The 19,616-nt window shown below is 38.2% G+C and overlaps 1 protein-coding gene across 2 annotated transcripts in view; it reads left to right on the plus strand.

Annotated features, from left to right (window-relative positions):
- LOC128660534 (uncharacterized) overlaps positions 1 to 4,819 on the plus strand; it is a 117,479-nt gene extending 112,660 nt beyond the window's left edge. For both annotated transcript variants that reach the window (XM_053714437.1, XM_053714436.1), the window contains one exon: positions 4,569 to 4,819. In XM_053714437.1, the coding sequence (XP_053570412.1) occupies positions 4,569 to 4,606 (38 nt within the window). In that variant the 3' untranslated portion in view covers positions 4,607 to 4,819. The remainder of the gene's footprint in view (positions 1 to 4,568) is intronic.
- The last annotated feature ends 14,797 nt before the right edge of the window (positions 4,820 to 19,616 follow it).

The raw sequence follows: 19,616 nt of genomic DNA on the forward strand, positions 1-19,616 counted from the left end.
AAAAAATTGTATCCTTTACAAGCAATTTCAATAGAGTTTTGGGAAAAGATCCCCAAAGTTGATGGGGCTATTTCTACTCTTGCTAAATGAACCACTATTCCTATGGAAGATAGTTCTTCCTTTAAAGATCCTTTTAGATAGTAAGCTTGAATCTTATCTAAGGAAAGCCTATTTATATTCGGGTCTTCTTCTTAGGCCTGCAATTTCTTTGGCTGATGTTGAAGCTGCTTCAACTTTCTGGTTGGAGAATTTAGCGCAACAAGAATTGTATTCTGACTTGTATAGCATTGTTCGTTTACTGCAACGTGCTAATCGTTTTATTTGTGATGCTATTTTTGATATTATCAAAATTGATGTTAGATCCATGTCTTTAGCTATTTTAGCTAGAAGAGCTTTGTGGCTTAAATCTTTGAATGCTGATATGACATCTAAGTCTAGATTACTATCTATCTTTCTTTAAAAGGTAATAATTAATTTGGTTCTCAGTTGGATTCTATTATTTCAACTGTTACTGGGGGGAAGGGAGTTTTTCTGCCTCAGGATAAAAAAACCTAAGGGTAAATCTAAGGCTTCTAATCGTTTTTGTTCCTTTTGTCAAAATAAGGAACAAAAACCTAATCCTTCCCCCCCCCCCCCCCAGGAAACTGTTTCCAATTGGAAGCCTTCCTCAAATTGGAATAAATCCAAGCCTTTTAAGAAACCAAAGTCAGCCCCCAAGTCTGCATGAAGGTGCGGCCCTCATTCCAGCTCAGCTGGTAGGGGGCAGATTAAGGTTTTTCAAGGATGTTTGGGCAAATTCTGTCCAAAATCAATGGATTCAGAGCATTGTCTCTTAGGGATACCGAACAGGATTCAGAGTAAGACCTCCTGTGAGAAGATATTATTATATATTTTTTTTTTTTATTCTCTCACATCCCAGTGAATCAAGTCAAAGCCCAGACTTTCCTGAAGTGTGTTTCAGACCTGGAGGTTTCAGGGGTAATCATGCCGGTTCCTTTTCAGGAACAAGGTCTGGGGTTTTATTCAAATCTATTCATTGTCCCAAAGAAAGAAAATTCATTCAGACCAGTTCTGGATCTGAAAATTTTGAATCGTTATGTAAGAGTACCAACTTTCAAGATGGTGACTATAAGGACTATTCTGCCTTTTGTTCAGCGAGGACATTATATGACCACAATAGACTTGCAGGATGCATACCTTCATATTCAGATTCATCCAGAACATTACCAGTTCCTGAGATTCTCTTTTCTAGACCAGCATTACCTATTTGTTGCTCTTCCGTTTTTTGGCCTAGCAACAGCTCCAAGAATCGTTTCAAAGGTTCTAGGTGCCCTACTCTCTGTAATCAGAGAACAGGGTATTGTGGTGTTTGCTTATTTGGATGATATCTTGGTACTAGCTTAGTCTTTACGTTCTGCAGAACCTCACACAAATCAACTAGTGTTGTTTCTTCAAAAACATGGTTGGAGGATCAATTTACCAAAATTTTTTGATTCCTCAGACATGGGTCAACTTTTTAGGTTTCCAGATTTGTCTAACAGACAAGAGACGTTTGAGACTGAAGGTGCCGACATGCTGCAACCAATTTCAGTCATTCCCTTCAGTGGCTATGGAAGTTTTAGGCCTCATGACTGCAGCATCGGACGCGATTCCTTTTGCTCATTTTCACATGAGACCTCTCCAGCTTTGTATGCTGAATCAATGGTGCCGGGATTATACAAAGATATCGCAATTAATATCCTTAAATCCCAATGTTCGACACTCCTCTCTGATGTGGTGGTTAAATCACCAGTGTTTAGTTCAAGGGGCCTCTTTTGTTCAGCCAACCTGAACTGCGATCACAACATATGCGAGTCTTTCAGGTTGCGGAGCTGTCTGGGGATCTCTGACAGCACAAGGGGTGTGGAAATCTCAAGAGGCGAAATTGCCAATCAATATTTTAGAACTCCGTGCAATTCTCAGAGCTCTTCAGTTTTGGCCTTGGTTGAAGAGAGAACCGTTCATTTGTTTTCAGACTATCACAATGGTGGCATATGTCAATCATCAGGGTGAGACTCACGGTCCCCAAGCTATGAAAGAAGTATTTCTGATACTTGTTTGGGTGGAATCCAGCTCCTGTCTAATCTCTGTGGTTCATATCCCAGGTGTAGACAATTGGCAGGCGGATTATCTCAGACTTTACATCCAGGGGAGTGGTCTCTACATCCTGATGTGTGTTCTCAGATTGTTCAGATGTGGGGTCTTCCAGAAATAGATCTGATGGCTTCCCATCTAAACAAACTTTCCAGTTACCTGTCCAGGGATTCTCAGGCGGAAGCAGTAGATGCACTGACACTTACTTGGCGTTATCTAACTGCTTATATCTTCCTGCCTCTAATTCTTCTTCCAAGAGTGATCTCCAAGATCATCATGGAACAATCATTTGTGTTGCTGGTGGCTCCAGCATGGCCCCACAGGTTTTGGTATGCGGATCTTGTTCGGATGTCCAGTTGCCAACCTTGGCCACTTCCGTTAAGGCCGGACCTACTGTCTCAAGGTCAGTTTTTCCATCAGGATCTCAAATCATTAAATTTGAAGGTATGGAAATTGAACGCTTAGTACTAAGTCATAGAGGTTTTTCTGACTCGGTAATTAATACTATGTTACAAGCTTGTATATCTAGGAAGATTTATTATAGAGTCTGGAAGACTTACATTTCGTGGTGCTCTTCTCATAAATTCTTTTAGAATTCCTAGAATTTTACAGTTTCTCCAGGATGGTTTGGATAGAGGTTTGACTGCAAATTCCTTGAAGGGACAAAATCTCTGCTCTTTATGTTTCACAGAAAGATTGCTAATCTTCCTGATATTTTGTACAGGCTTTGGTTCATATTAAGCCTGTCATTAAATCAATTTCTCCTCCTTGGAGTCTTAATTTGGTTTTGAAGGCGTTACAGGCTCCTCCTTTTGAGCTTATGCATTCTTTGGATATTAAACTACTTTCTTTGAAAGTGTTGTTCTTTTTGGCTATCTCTTCTGCTAGAAGAGTTTGAGCTATCTGCTCTTTCTTGTGAGTCTCCTTTTCTGATTTTTCATCAGGATAAGGCGGTTTTGCGGACTTTATTTGAATTTTTACCTAAGGTTGTGAATTATAACAACATTAGTAGAGAAATTGTTGTCCCTTCCTTGTGTCCTAATCCTAAAAATTATTTGGAAAGATCCTTACATTCTTTGGATGTGGTGAGAGCTTTGAAATATTATGTTGAAGTTACTAACGATTTCAGGAAGACTTCTAGTCTATTGGTTATATTTTCTGGTCCTAGGAAAGGTCAGAAGGCCTCTATTTCTTTGGCCTCTTGGCTAAAGCTTTTGATTCATCAAGCTTATTTGGAGTCGGGTCAAGCCCCGCCTCAGAATTACAGCTCATTCTACTAGATCAGTCTCCACTTCGTGGGCTTTTAAGAATGAAGCTTCAGTTGATCAGATTTGCAAAGCAGCGACTTGGTCCTCTTTGCATACATTTACTAAATTCTACTGTTTTGATGTATTTGCTTCTTCAGAAGCAGTCTTTGGTAGAAAAGTTCTTCAGGCAGCTGTTTCAGTTTGATTCTTCTGCTGATAAGTGTTTTTTTTTTTTTTTTTTTTTTTATGAGAATAACTTATTTTTTGGGTTGTGGATTATTTTTTCAGCATTTGGCTGTTTAATTTTTATCCCTCCCTCTCTAGTGACTCTTGTGTAGAGTTCCAAATCTTGGGTATTGATATCCCATATGTCACTAGCTCATGGACTCTTGCCAATTACATGAAAGAACCATAATTTATGTAAGAAATTACCTGAAATTCATTTTCTTTCATATTGGCAAGAGTCCATGAGGCCCACCCTTTTTATGATGGTTATGGTGGGTTTTTTTTTTTTTTTGGTATAAAGCACAATTATTTCCGAATTCCTTTGCTTTTTACTCCTTTATCACCCCACTACTTGGCTATTTATTAAACTGAATTGTGGGTGTGGCGAGGGGTGTATTTATAAGCGTTTTGAAGTTTGGTAAAATTTGCCCCTCCTGGTAGGATTGTATATCCCATACGTCACTAGCTCATGGACTCTTGCCAATATGAAAAATTAATTTATTTGGTAAGTTCTTACATAAATTTATGGGTTTTTTTTTTCTTATCCTATTTGTAAATATGTCCACTCCAAAGCTTTGTGCAACCCATGTTGTCCAAAAACATGCACTGAAGTGAAAACTGCATCATTTTTAAATAGGCCTAAGAAGCCGTAATCACTCCCTAGAAGTTTTTGTTTTTATATTTTTTTTAAATTAAAATGGAATGGCTACTAATTTTTAATGGTAACTGCATCCATTAACATGCTACATATAGGTGCAGGAAATAGACTCTACAAACATGCTCTAAAAATATTTGTAAAGTGTAAATTGTTTCTACAGAATTTGGTAGGGCTTTGCCAATTTTCAGTTACCATTTTGAAATCTAGCACACTATGTAGGTCTACTGCTATAAATTGCCTTCTGATTTTTTTTTATTTTTTTTTTTTTATTTTTTTTTTTTTTTTTTTTTTTTTTTAAATTATAGGTCATGGTATACGGAGAGGTGGCACAGGGAAGAAGTAAAGAAGCTGCCTATGTAAAAAAAAAAATATTTATAATGTATATTTATTTCTTAAGTTTCTGTGTGTGATTTTTGTACAACATTTTTACTCTTGAAAAGGAGTCCTACCTATCCACTAACTGTTTAAACCTATGCACAGGAATGGTAACTTAAGACAACAGAACTAAAAAAACTATTGGCACAGTTATTATATTTCTTAAAGTTTGTTTATATAACAACCCTAAAATATTGCATATTAAAAACGAAAATATTAAGCACAATACACTTTTGTAAATAGCACATTCACAATTTAACACTGAGCAATAAATAAAATGTTAATTTGAATTGCACAATGTCTTTATTACAGTGGGATGAGTTTTGAGAACGAGTGGCTTAAAGAGACGGTTTGTGTGTGGGGGGGTTTCTTCTCTCCTCCCTGGCATCCTTCTCCCCTTTTTGTCAATCATCCAGTGAAAACATTTAGGGTGTGAGCGACAGCTCTCATTGGTCAATGTTCTGCCCTCCTGGTGTGAGATAAAATAAATTTTCTCTATACCTCAGGGGTTAATAATCACTTGATAAAATATAAAAAATTAACACCCTTATTGATCTTATAATTTATAATAAGGCATTAGGTCAACAGTTATATGGGCTATTTAATTGGGGTGTGTGTGTGTTCCTTTATATGTTTCTCAAGAGATCTATTCAGAAGCTATATTTATAACCTAATTAAGAAAATGTATAATTAATATTGGAAGAGGCTAATATAATTTTAATATTTTATAATCGGAAAATATAATGGTATTTGCTTTTATAGTTACATGGACATACATGTATATGATATAAATAAGTGGATATCTGTGGTGAAATATCTATCTATAGACAAGCCCCAAAAGCGCTCACACTTAACAGAGTCCTAATTCTGTTATCTATATCTGTACACCCACACCCACACAACCACCCAAGCAGCCAGTCTGAAAAGGCTAATATAAGTCCCTCAGACTTTTCTAAAAAAATAGAAATGCAAAAAATATTAGATGGTGCTATCAGCAGCTCATGTACATGAGCTGTGGGTGTTACGGTTGCCTCCAGGCTGGCTGGAAGTTGGACCGTAGAAAAGGATGCTCCTAGCGCTCACCAAAGGAGCAGCAGCACCGTGGACACTATAACTACTGCGTAGCCACCATCAGTAATGCAGACTATATGAACCACCGCTGCTGGGCTGGTATCTCGCCGTCTGCTCTGCGCCCTGGACCTACGACCAGGCTCCAGTAGGCGAACCTCTTCCTTCTGTAGCTAAGGGAGTATGAAAAACATAGCAATCCTTGTAGTGATTATAAGCTGTCCCCTACAAACATGAGTCAAAGCTGCAAGTTAGAGGGTCAAAAATAGGTCTGATGTGCTGGAGCACACAGCCTCCTTTTTATTGAGGTTACATGCAAACAGGACACTCTCAGGGGGAGGCATAAAATCCCCCATCACACATTTGATATTAGATAGAGACACTCCCTTTGCCAGGCCACAACATTTACTTCAGCAGATAACATTACACAGAATAAAACAATGCAGTCCACCTTATCAATACTAGTCTGATTAGACAATGGGAAAGTTGATCACTAAACCTAATTAGAGCTAATCCCAGCAGACTTGTATTTAGAATAGGTTTCTTGAAGCTGAACAAAATTTAACTCTTAATGGCACACAATGAAACTGAACCAAGTGGGAGAAAGCCAGGGACAAGTCATTTCACAGGTCTGGGGACATAGTCTTAAAGGGGGCATTGTTCACCAAAGTCACAATATGTCCCCAGACGGTTCCCAAAGGGCCACACACACCCAACAAAAGTTAATAGGTTTTCAGGGGCACAATCTTCCAGGGGCCATAGTCATGTGGAAGGAGGCTGGCAAATAGGCTTCTCCAAAATCCAGGGAAGCAGGGCAATTTTCCATTTAAAGGGCCAGTTACAAACAGCAGTTTGTAACAGTGGGTAATATAAATTTAAATAATTATCCTTATAAGTACTACTTGTCACTGACAAATAGAAGGCATATATGGTGTACTAGAATGAATGTACTGTATATGCTGCATCTATGCTATTAAGATATATACAAAACTGTACAATATCAGTACACAAAGAATATGCTATTAGTGGAAAGAAATGCGTACGTGTGTGTGTCTTAAGAGTTCTTAGTCCCAATGAATGGTGAACTTCTAACAGGTGGTATTCGTGCACTTTCAAAAACCTCAATCGGTATAAGGTAAGTAGATGGTGTATATAATCGCCTCAAAGTATGGATCCAGCAGTTTGTGTGTTGCACACACTCCTTCGGTTTTGTGGTATTTGATATTAGAAACTTGCAAACACCTCCAAACGTCCTCCAATGGCGACACCCTCAGTATTCAAGTCATTAGTAGCTCAATAACCATGGAAAGAAACACAAGCGAGAAGAGGATTTGCGTAGAGCCACACCAGTGATATAAGGAGTGGCTGGAAATTTACAGCTGTTCGTTCCTGGCAGACTGCTTCTCTGTTTGAATAAGTGGGAATTTAGCTGGCAGAGTCAGCTTATGTATTTATGGATATAAAGAATCACTTTTCCAACTCTGATTTGACACTCCTGGCATCTCAACTGCTCTGCTTTCGCTGTCTTTTGGGGGCGGTACTGACTCTGCCAGCTAAATTCCCACCTATTTAAAACAAACAGCAGTCTGCCAGGAACGAAGAGCTGTACACTCTGGTGTGCTCTACGCAAATCCTTTTCTGGCTTGTTTCTTTCCATGGTTATTGAGCTACTAAAAACTGGAATACTGAGGGTATCACCATTGGAGAGGGTTTGGAGGTGTTTGGAAGTTTCTAATATCAAAGATGCAAAACCTGAGGGTAGTGTGCAACACACAAACTGCTGGATCCATACTCTGTGAGGCGATCGATTTTATATACACCATCTACTTACTTTCAAAAACCTCAATCGGTATGAGGTAAGTGCACATCTCATTAGGTGCAGGAATACCATCTGTTGGAAGTTTACCATTCATTGAGACTAAGAACTCTTAGAAGTAATAGCATAGATGCAACATATACATTCATTCTAGTACACCATATATGCCTTCTATTTCTTGTCAGTGACAAGTAGTACTTATAAGGATAATTATTTAGATTACCCACAGCTCATGTACATGAGCTGCTGATAGCGCCATCTCATATTTTTGTATGTATGTTCTCAGATTTCCCCGTTTTCACTATGTTGAGTACATGTAGTGGGATTGACTAAAATCCAGTAAGAATTTATGTGGGGAAAGTATTTAGTATTTGTTTGATAGATGATATTAAAGGGACAGTTTACACCAGAATTTTTTATTTTTTTTAAAAGATAATCCCTTTTATTACCCATTCCCCAGTTTTGCATAACCAACACAGTTATATTAATGTACTTTTAACCTCTGATTATCTTGTATCTAAGCCTCTGCAAACTGACCCTTTTTTTCAGTTCTTTTGACAGACTTGCAGTCTAGCCAATCAGTGCCTGCTCCCAGATAAACTTCTCGGGCACGAGCACAGTGTTATCTATATGAAATACGTGAACTAACACCCTCTAGTGGTGAAAAATTGTTAAAATGCAATCTGAGGTGGGCTTCAAGGTCTAAAATTAGCATATGAACCTCCTAGGTTAAGCTTTCAACTAAGAATACCAAGAGAACAAAGCAAAATTGGTAAAAGTAAATTGGAAATTACATGCTCTATCTGAATCATGAAAGTTTATTTTGGCCTAGACTGTCCCTTTAATAAAAAGACTACGTTATTTTTGAATTTTCACTTTTATGCTATTAAACTAAATGTTCCACACTTCATTAGTGTATTTGGAGATATGACCTTTTTATTCTCCCTCTAAGATTTGAAATCTGGACCTAGGATGGCATGCTTACGACTGATTAAACAGATTGGTAAATCCAAGAGTATAGCAAACACTAAGATTCCACAATAAAAATAAAGTGGAATTTAACGGTTAGGACATCCTATGCCATACTAATCGGGCTTTGGTTTACGTGCTGCTCCTCCTCTGTGCTGGATCTTGTTGGGGGATGTGCCTAGCACCTCAGGCACTCCACCAAGATCCAATCAGCATGCAGGAGGTATACTGATCGTCCCCTGCAACACTAACAGCCACTGAGTGGGATCAATAGCTGTTACAATTGTTTTTTTTTTTTTTGCTGCTGATCAGCCTATTAGGGCTTTGATCAGTGCTGATCAATATATTTTAATTTTTTTTTGGGGGGGGTCTTTAGTTAACCCCCTTTTTCAGTTTAACCCTTTAAAACTGTTCCTGATCACAATGTATGTATGTATGTGTGTGTGTGTGTGTTATAGCTGATCAAACAAATGTATTTGCCAGCCAGTATCTGTCAGAGAATCCACAGTCTAAGTATGTGGGGAAAAAACAAAATACATGTCACCCCACTGACGTATCTGAGATAAAAAAAAAAAAGTTTTGGACCCTGAGTTTGTTAATGAGGATTGTGAAGAAACCCATCATACTTTCTTACTGGAGCTAGAATTGTGGAGTACAGCCAAAGATGGGGATGGGGGGGGGGTTAGATTTAGCTGACCAGTGTCATATCTACATCAAAGAAAGACCAGAACCTGGTATAAAAAAATGTATCCTTTTAAGTTATGAAGATCACAGTATTTAGTGCATATGTGCTCTACAAAAAGGGAGGTACAGGGAAACCATATAGTTTTTGGAATTGTTGTTAAATATTATCTGATATACTGTTTAACCAGACCTCCAATACTCCCAAATTTGATTCAGAAGATTTCCAGTGACTCTGCGGCAAACATTTTCCTGCTAGAATCCCACCCACAGCCTGCAAAAAGTCACCCCAGAAAAAGTGCAGCATCTGCTATAGTAAATGAGTGAGGAAGGACACTAGCTACCATTCCCCTGACTGCCACACTCTATCTGGCCTCTGTATCAACGATTGCTTTAGAATATATCACACAGTTAAACTTTTCATTTCAATCAATTATATTTATTTTAATCTGTATTCCTAAATTTGTGGATCCCTTGATCCTTTCTTACCCCTTTTTACGTTAAGCCAAGCCATGTGCCATAATAAATTAACTGCACAAAACGAAAATACACTCTTTAGAACATCCTGAGTTATCTACTTTTGCAAATGGTATACCATGATGGGGGTAATTTCCATTTCTGGGTTGCCATACTGTCTCAAAGGCAACATAGGCCCAGAAAATAAATGTGCCAAATGTCCATGAAAATGGGCCTGCCCCATGTTGGGCACTGTAACTTCCTGGAACCCAATTAAACCTGTGCATGGGGGGGGTATCTTTGTACTAATGGGACATAGCTAAACACAAATATGGGTTTATTATAGCAGTAAAACTTATAAGGATGATGATCCAAATAGCAAAATGGCAGTGTTTGTGTGAAAGTCACAAACAAAAATATGACCACTAAATTTGTCCAGGTGTTATAACTAAGTGGCTACAAAAAAAGACTGGATATACCCCTTTTGAAATACCATGGGTTGTCTACTTTAGCAAATAGTATGCCATGATGGGGTAATTTTCATTCCTGGGCTGCTATAATGTCTCAATGGCAACATAGGCGCAAAAATCAATGTGCCAAATTTCCATTTAAATGGGCAGGCCCCATATTTGGCCCTGTAACCCCATAAAACCTGTACATAGGGGGGTATAGTTGCACTTGTAGGACATTGCTGAACCCAAATATGGGTGTTTTATAGCAATAACACATATAACGATGACAAAAACAGCCAAAGTGCAGTTTGTGTAAAAGGTGCATAGAAAAAAATTTGGCCAGGTTTTGTGACTAAGTGGCTACAAAAAAAAGACTTGACTAAGGCCTTTTGGAATATCTGAGGTTGTCTACTTTTGAAAATGGTATTCCATGATGGGGTACTTTTCATTCCTGGGCTGCCATAATGTCTTAAAGGCGACAAAGGCCCAAAAGATCAATGTGCCAAATTTTCATGTATAAAAACTGAAATGGGCAGACCCCATATTTGGCCCTGTAACCTTCAGAAATGGCCAAAAACCTGTACATGGGGAGTACTGTTGTACTCATAGGACATTGGTGTATAGAAATATTGGTGTTTTATTGCAGTAAATCATCTAAGGATGATGATAGAAACAGCCAAAGTGTAGTGTTTGTATGAAAAACGCATACAAGATATTTGGCCAGGTATTTTTACTAAGTGGCCACAAAAAGAGACTAAAATAGCCCTTTAGGAATACCCTGGGTTGCCTACTTTTGTAAATGGTATGCCATGATGGGGTAATTTTCATACCTGGGCTGACATAATTTCTGTAAGGTGACTTTGGTCCAGAAGATCAATGTGTCAAATTTCCATGTAAATGGGCAGGTCTAATGTTGGGCCCTGCAACTTCCAGAAATCTCCTAAAACCTGTACATGGGGGGTATCGTTGTACTTGTGGGATATCGCTAAACACAAATATGGGTGTTTTATTGCCGTAATATCTATCAGGATGATGATATTCACAATAAAATTGCTTGGAAAACATAAAATGTCTTAATTTCTCACACTTACTTAGACTTTTTTCATATAATATTATAGTTTAGACATAAATATTTGATGTTAAAAGAAAGCCCTATTTGTCTTCTTAAAAACAATATATAATAAGTGTGGGTGCACTTAATGTGAAAGAGCTAAATTATGGTTGAACATATATCTGAAATTCTAGGTTTTGTTTACATTCAGAACTTGGATAATCGCTTATGTCAGTAGATCAGGCCGACCACGGCACATCAATCTTCTACCACTTGCACCTCTAAATCACTAGCCGTGTGTGCATACAGAAACCTGTCAGTTGACATGCACGGCTAGTGGTTTAGAGGTTTATCAAACGCTTGGATTTACCATCACTTTAATATGGACCCATTTGTCTATTATTTTAGGTATCCAAATTTTATAAGCTACAGGGGATATTTTGTCTGTAATGACATATTGGCATTTCCATGAAGGAAGGAATTTCCTCTCCTTGACTTGATCTCTTCCAAAATTATAAACGTAAACTATCATTAATTTCATACTCCTTTTTGGAAGTTTTAAGGTCATAAGTTTAATCAGCAGTTGTGGTCTTCTCTAGGTCCTTTTGGGCAAAGGAAAAAGCATATTGTAGATGCTTTCTCTACATATTCATGTGTAGTGGCTGCATTTATTAAATTCTGATCTGAGGTACGATAAAGTAAATGTTGGGATAGAACCATTCTCCTACCAGTCATCAATTCAAAGGGTGACATCTTAGTAGCACTACTAAGTGTTGCTCTTAAAGCCATTAAGACTAGTTGTAATTTGAAGGGACAGTCAAGTAAAAAAGAAAACTTTCATGATTGAAATAGGGCATATCATTTTAAACAACTTCCAATGTACTTTTATCACCAATTTTGCTTTGCTCTATTGGTATTCTTAGTTGAAAGCTAAACCTATTAGGTTCATATGCTAATTTCTTAGACCTTGAAGGCTGCCTCTAATCTAAATGCATTTTGACAGTTTTTCCCCACTAGAGGGTGTTAGTTCATGTGTTTCATATAGATAACATTGAGCTCACGCACGTGAAGCTCCTAGGAGTGAGCACTGATTGGCTAAAATAGCAAGTCTGTCAAAAGAACTGAAATAAGGGGGCAGTTTGCAGAGGCTTAGATACAAGGTAATCACAGAGGTAAAATGTGTATTATTATAACTGTGTTGGTTATGCAAAACTGGGGAAAGGTAAATAAAGGGATTATCTATCTTTTCAAACAATAACATTTTTGGAGTTTACTATCCCTTTAACATCCCAGTCCTTACCTGTCTCATTAACAAACTTTTTGAGGATTTTCACAATGGATTGCTTGTAATTCTCTACACCACCAGTAGAGACAGCTCTATATTCTATATGGAGCTTCCTTTTAATCCCCAGTATGTTCTATTTTGGTCATTACTTTGCTAGTGAAGTAAGTCAAACAATCAGATTCAATTTTCTGGGGTAACACAAATCTGGAAAACGTATGGTTAAAGGGACACTGAAACCAATTTTTTTCTTTAATGATTCAGATAGAACATGCAATTTTTTTTTTATTATTTATTTATATCCAGCAATGAATACAAGTTCCATGATAACAAAGGGAATGAAATATTTCAGTTAACAGACATGAAAGAGAAAAAAAGAAAAAGAAAACAATATCAGTCAGACATAAAATGTATATTACCCGTCATATACACAATAGGTTGAACTGAACTATCTGTCTATCTACTCATTACTCATTGTTGGAGTTTTTTAATTGTTTATATAAAGGAAACGGGAAAAAGGAAAAGGAGAAAGGAAAAAAAAAAGGGGGGGGGGAAGGAGGGGAAGGGATAGGGGGAAGTGGAGGGAAGGAGAGATCCCGGTTCTCTCTAACCCTCACTGGATCACCATATGCCCAATAGGATTATCTCTGAGTTCTTAAATGGAGAGATCAAATAATCAATTTCTCTCTAAGGGAAAATCTTAATGAACAGTGCCCATTTATCAAAGAATTTCCTTACATCGAGTTCGTTATCTATGTTGGTATTTTTCTGTTCTAAAACACATTGTTTCTTTAAGTGATTCCTGATTTCGGAGATGGTTGGTATCGACCTCGATTTCCATTTTTTGCATACCAAATATCTAGTAGCTAAAATAGACAAGTTAACTAGTTTCTCATTAGGCTGGCGTCCATCTTCAGGTTTTAGACAAAATATGATCTGAAACAATGAGAAAGCTATTAGTTCAATTTTAAGTTTATTCTTAAGCCAGTATTCCAACTTGCTCCATAAATTTCTCAGTCTAGGGCAATGCCAAAACATATGAATTAGATCAACGGCTAAATAAGAACATTTGGGGCATTTATTAAATTCCTGATTTTGGACTCTGAGGCCCCTTTCCGGGGTGAAGTATGCCCTGTGCAAAAGTTTCAGATGAGCATCTTGACAATTGGAGGAAAGAGTCATTTTTATTACTTTGTTCAATGAAAGTTGAATAGTTTTGGGTTCAATGTTACTATGTGGAATTAGGGTATTCCAAGTCAGGGCCAGATTCTCCATAATAGGGGAGCCTCTACTAAGGCCCAGCATATAATAGCAAGGAGCAATGGACATAGAGCAGTTTTAGTTATTGTTAACCAAGTTTCTAATTTTCCCAAAGTCCAGCTCCAACCAACCTTATGTGCGAGATCTACAACATAGTGCCTTATCTGCAGATACGCGTAAAAAATCTTTGTTTGGCAAATTGAATTCACTCCTCAGCTCTTCAAAGGATTTGACACACTTTCTATCCTGGTCAACTAAGTAAATAACTCTATCCAAACCATTGTTGTGCCATCTATTAAAAACAGATGAGTCCAAACCTGGTTGGAAATTCGGGTTTCTGGTTAAGGGAAGGTATTTTGATGCTATTGAACATATTGACAGAGATTTGGTTAGTTTGGACCATGCTTTAAGTGGATTCAAGATGAATTTGAGTTCTTTAATGCTTATTGGGAGATCTCTAGGATCCAAGTGCGCCAGAGTTATTGGTGAATACGGTTCACATATGTTTAGTTCAAGGTCATTGTTTAGAACGTAGTTCTTGGAAGAAAACCAGTCCGCTACTATGCGGGCTAGGAAACAAAGATTATAGGATCTTAAGTTTGGCAATGCCAAGCCTCCCAACTCTCTTGGCACTGTCAGTTTAGAAAGGGCTATCTTATATCTTTTCCCCTGTCAGATAAATTGCCCAATTGATGAGTTCATTGACCGTATATCTTTTTCGAATAGGATTACAGGGACGTTCTGTAGGATGTAAAGCAGCTTTGGGAGGAGTACCATTTTAAATATGGCTGACCGACCAGATATTGAAAGTGGTAAATTTTGCCAGGCCTTGAGCTTTTCTTTGAGATATGCTAACATTGGGGTTATATTTACTTTATATAGATCTCTTAAATTGATAGGGATTTTGATTCCTAAGTATTTCATTGATTCCGTTACCACTCTGAAAGGTAAATCTGCATTACTGCTCGTATTTTTCCTGAGCCAGATTAGTTCAGATTTTGTAGCATTTACTTTATACCCTGAAAATGCGCCAAAATGATCAGTGATCTGCAAGAACTTTGGGATATTTTGTGCTGTGTTGGAGAGATATACTAGTAAATCATCTGCATATAATCCGATTTTCATTTCATGACTACGGATTTTTATACCCTCCAGCGAACTCCTAATCCTAATTGCCAAAGGTTCTATGGCTAAATCGAAAAGGAGCGGGGAAAGAGGACAACCCTGGCGAGTGCCCCTATTCAATGCAATTGGGGGGGAGATGTCATTATTAATAATCAGGCTTGTAAAAGAATGATTATATAGGTTCTCCACAAACTTAGGGAGATTGCCCTCAATCCCAAACTTTGTTAACGAAAAGATCAAATGTTTATGAGTTACTAAGTCAAAATCTTTTTCCGCATCAATTGACAAAATGGCCAGGTCCGGGGAGTCCTCTTTCCCTGTCCCCTGTACAGACATTCCCTGAGTATATTCCATAGTGACAAGTAATTCTCTAATTTTTGCTGAAGAGTTGCGATTATTGAGAAAGCCAGCTTGGTCCGGATGAATTACTATGGATAAGATAGACTGAAGCCTTGTCGCTAATATAGATGAAAGGATTTTATAGTCCGAGTTTAACAATGCAATTGGTCTGTAAGACTCTTTGCATGTAGGATCCTTCCCCTCTTTTAAAATCAAAGTGGTAAATGAAGATGCGAAAGAAGATGTAGCCTGTTTATTGTAAATAAAGATATCATTATACAAATTGCCCAAATAAGGGACTATCTCTGATGATAAGATTTTATAGAAATCATTGGGCAATCCATCCCCTTTACTACCACTTTCAGTTTTGAGGGATAAATCAGGGCCGCCTTGTACCCTTGTTGGATGAATTTAGAACAAATCGGGGCCAGCTCTCTTCTCTTTAAGGCTGTATCTGCCGAAAAATATTGAAAGATCAAGATTCTATTGTCCTCTATCATGATTGATTGTTTTTTTTGGAAATACTGCAGTAGTAAGTCTTTATCTTTATAGTTAAGTAGTCTTGCGATTACAGGTCGAGGTCTACTACTATTGTTACTATCTGAGCAGGGGGCCCCTATTCTGTGGGCTCTTTCAACTATAATCGGTGGATATGTGGGAGGGATTTTTAGAGCTTTAATGAGTGTGTTGGATATAAAGGTATCAAGATTTTCAAATTGTTTGCTTTCAGGGAGACCAATTATTCTTAAGTTATTCCGTCTAGAACAGTTTTCAAGGTCTTCTAGCCTATCATTTTTTGTAACTTTTTAGTTGAGGTCTCAATTTTGGTACTATGTGTAATTTCTTGATCTTCTAAATCCGAGACCCTCTGCTCTACTTCCTGCAGTCTGTTCGAGAACTGCCTCACCTCTTGGGTTAAAGAGGAGATATCTTGTTTGATTTCACACTTAAGTAACTCAAATTTAGGGGCAAGTGCCTCCGCGATATTGGTCACTAGTGTCTGCATATTAAGAATTTCTGGTATTGCTGCGGCATTAATGGGATTTATTTGATGTTCAACGACTGGGTCCTGTGTATTCTTGAGTTTCCTGTCTCTATGCCTTCCTGTCATATTTGGGGAAGGGATTTTAGGAGAGTTAGAAAGGAATTTATCCATGTACCGCGTGATTGTGAGTGAAGTTGGAGTGACAAAAAAAAAAAAAAAAAAGGGGGGACAGAATTTATACGTGAGATATGTAGTGTTAACATTAATTAAATAAAGGAAAGTGGGGTTGTGCCAGTGCAAGGAAAGTGAGGAACTGGTGTCGAGGGGCTCCAAGGGCCCAAAAAGTGCAAGGAGCTCAAGGCCTGTTAGTAATGTGATTTATAGTGAGTGGTACAAGTAAGTTAACTATAACTTCTACTTATGTGAACCGTATTATAAATATAGGTTTATGGTGGGCAGTAAGGAATAAGCTTATTGTAGCACCTGATGAATATTCCTCTCTAACTCAATTGGCTCCAAGCTAGGCTTCTTTCCCCCATTTAAGTTATGTTAGTACTAACCCTCTGTGTTGTTTAAGGTTAACAAGCAGTCTTAATTCTATACCAGACCGAATAATTTCTATTTCAAGGAAGAGAGTAACCAAAAATTTAAGATACTATCCTCTTGTCCCCAGAATATTGGGTGTTTCTAATCTTAGAGAGTTAAGAAGGGAGCTATACCTTTGTTAATTTAAACAAGCTTTCAAGCGTAAGTTTTTCAGCCTAATTAAGGCTTACTATAACTCCTCTCTTTTTTATTTTCCTCCACTCCCCAATCTATTGTTGTATAGAAGAAGAGTGGAGGGTTAGAACCTTTTATACAAAAGTATAGAGTTATGTTCTAATACAGAAATCTAGGGAGTAAAAAAAATTATTTAGATCAGATGAAAGCAGGGTAATAACAATTTTCCCAGCCTACTCCCAAGACTTATAGATAATCTATACCTACAAAGGTGGAAAGGAGAGCTTCAGTTATAACAATTCTTCTCAATCCCCCTCAATAAACAATTATAAAGGGAATAAAATCACTCTTTGCTTTCAGTATAAATACAATAAATAAACAAATTTCACACACAGATGGAGACTTTGTTGTTTGACTTAATGGATATGTTTAGGTGCTATAGACTTTAGTACTTAATTAGACCTCTAAACTATAATGATTCTTTTAAAGTGTACGGTTTCGTTGTCTGTAATGGCAAGCCTATACACTTATTTATCCATTACAATTTTGCCACTAATGTTAAGAATTATTGTTACAATTTTAAGTCAACTCAGCAACTTCTATTTTTGCCTCTATAAGCAATGTTACATAAATAGCTAAGTAAATGATAGTTGTCTCAAAGTGCCAAATATGTATTTATTACAAGCAATAAGAGTTAACTTCCTAGCAGAAAATATTTCCTTGACCTCCACATGTACTGGAACCATGTACTTAGGGCTGGATAGCAAAAGTTCTCTGGGTAATTGTCCATATAGAATATATGTCCTCTATTAAATTAGAGATAGAGAAAGGACTTTATTTCAGAGCGAAAAGAGGTAGCCTGGGTGGTAAACTGATACTTTGTTTCACCTTTCTCTATGTTCCCCCAAAAAGAATGCCAAGAAAAAACTTTTTTTCTCCTTTTGTTTTTCCTCCTTCTCCTTTCTTCCCCCTTGCTTCAATATGTCCCAGCACAAAGTTGTACAGGCTAACAGAAAAATATTTTTGTTCTTCTCAGGCGTGTTATTCCTCCCCTGTCTTCCCTTCCTTTGTATTGATTTATTTATGTGCCTATTCTCATGCGGGGGTAAGATATGCCTGTTTCATTATATATGGCCCCAAGAACCTCTTTCCACCTGGAGAGTCGTGTCCCCAGCCAAAAGGACTCACCTTCTCCTCCGCTGCCCGGTTTTCCTTCTATATGTAATTAGCTGGCGAGGGAGACCAGCAAGGCTGCAACAGATCCAATCGGCAAGAAAACGCCAGAGAGGTCCCCCACCAGACAACCCGGTGTCCAGCGGTTCTATCTGCAGCGATAGTCCCCCTCATCCCCTCTCATGCAGCAACGGTGGGAGAGGGGGGGGGGAAACAGAGCCAAGAGTCCCTCCGCAGCAAGACTCAGCCTCAAGCGTGCTCCTCCTGTCCGCCGAAACTCTCAACGCCTCCTCCCACGCAGCATCGGTGGGGGAGGGGGCAATGCGGTCACAGTACAGTCCCCAGGAAGCAGAGGCACCTCTCACAGTAAGCCGTTGGTCCCTCTTCCTTCAGGAATCAAGGTGAGCACACTGAGTGCCGTTTTACAAGCGTAGCGGGAGCGAAACTTGAAATAAGGCAGTTTTGTAGTGGAACACAAAAGCGTAGGCTGGATCAAAGAAGTTTCAGGCAATTTAACCCCCTCTCTCTCTCTTATTTTCTTTTTTATGCAATGATCCCAGGGGAGGAATGGTTGATTATATGTGGTATTATTGATAATAACCCCAATTGCTGAAGTAACTGAAAGCAGGTTATGGGTCCTTTTCAGCAGCTTATCGGTGGGTTGAATTTCCACTGCATGGGCCCCGGAGAAGTTGACATAGACTATCCAGGTAGCAGCCCCAGGTAATGGGGAGGCGCGAAAATCCTACCGCCAGGTGCTATGGGACTGAAGTAGAGAGCTCAGCAGCATGAGCTTTGCTCCTCGTCCACCAGGGTCCTCCAGAACATGCAATTTTAAGCAATTTTCTAATTTATTCCTATTATTAAATTGTCTTCATTATCTTAGTATCTTTATTTGAAAAGCAAGAATGTAAGTTTAGATGCCGGCCCATTTTTTTGGTGAACAACCTGGGTTGTCTTTGCTGATTGGACAGAACCAATAAAAAAGTGCTGTCCATGTTTCTGAATTCAAAATTGGCTGGCTCCTTAGCTTAGATTCCTTCTTTTTCAAATAAAGATAGCAAGAGAATGAAGAAAAATTGATAATAGAAGTAAATTAGAAAGTTGCTTAAAATTTAAATTGCATGCCCTATCTAAATCATGAAAGAAAAAAATTGGGTTTAGTGTCTCTTTAATGAGCAGTGCTGCACATGTTTCAGCACTATTATTGGGTGTACTGATACACTCTAAACATTTGGTGAAGAGACGTTACAGTTAACATGTACCTGTTGCCTCTGTATGACATAGTTACTGGACCAATAAAATGAACTTATATCTGACCATGGCATTACCTTCCCCTTTTTCTGCAATGGCGCTCTGATGCAGCTCAGTGGATTGGAACTGTGGACAGATTAATCAATAAGTTTGTACATCCTTCAACATATGTGGCCAAAAATCATGCAATATTTCATATGTTAATTTGGGACCACGATGGCCAAATATGGGAGCATCATGGGCATGTTAAAGTGGATCCCAGAACATGATGGGCACAACACATTGTTGGATCCCTGTTTTGGAGGTTCTAATTAATTGGCATTGTGATTTGGACTTCATCAAGATTC

This window comes from Bombina bombina, chromosome 5, assembly GCF_027579735.1.
Source record: "Bombina bombina isolate aBomBom1 chromosome 5, aBomBom1.pri, whole genome shotgun sequence".
Classification (NCBI taxonomy): domain Eukaryota; kingdom Metazoa; phylum Chordata; class Amphibia; order Anura; family Bombinatoridae; genus Bombina; species Bombina bombina.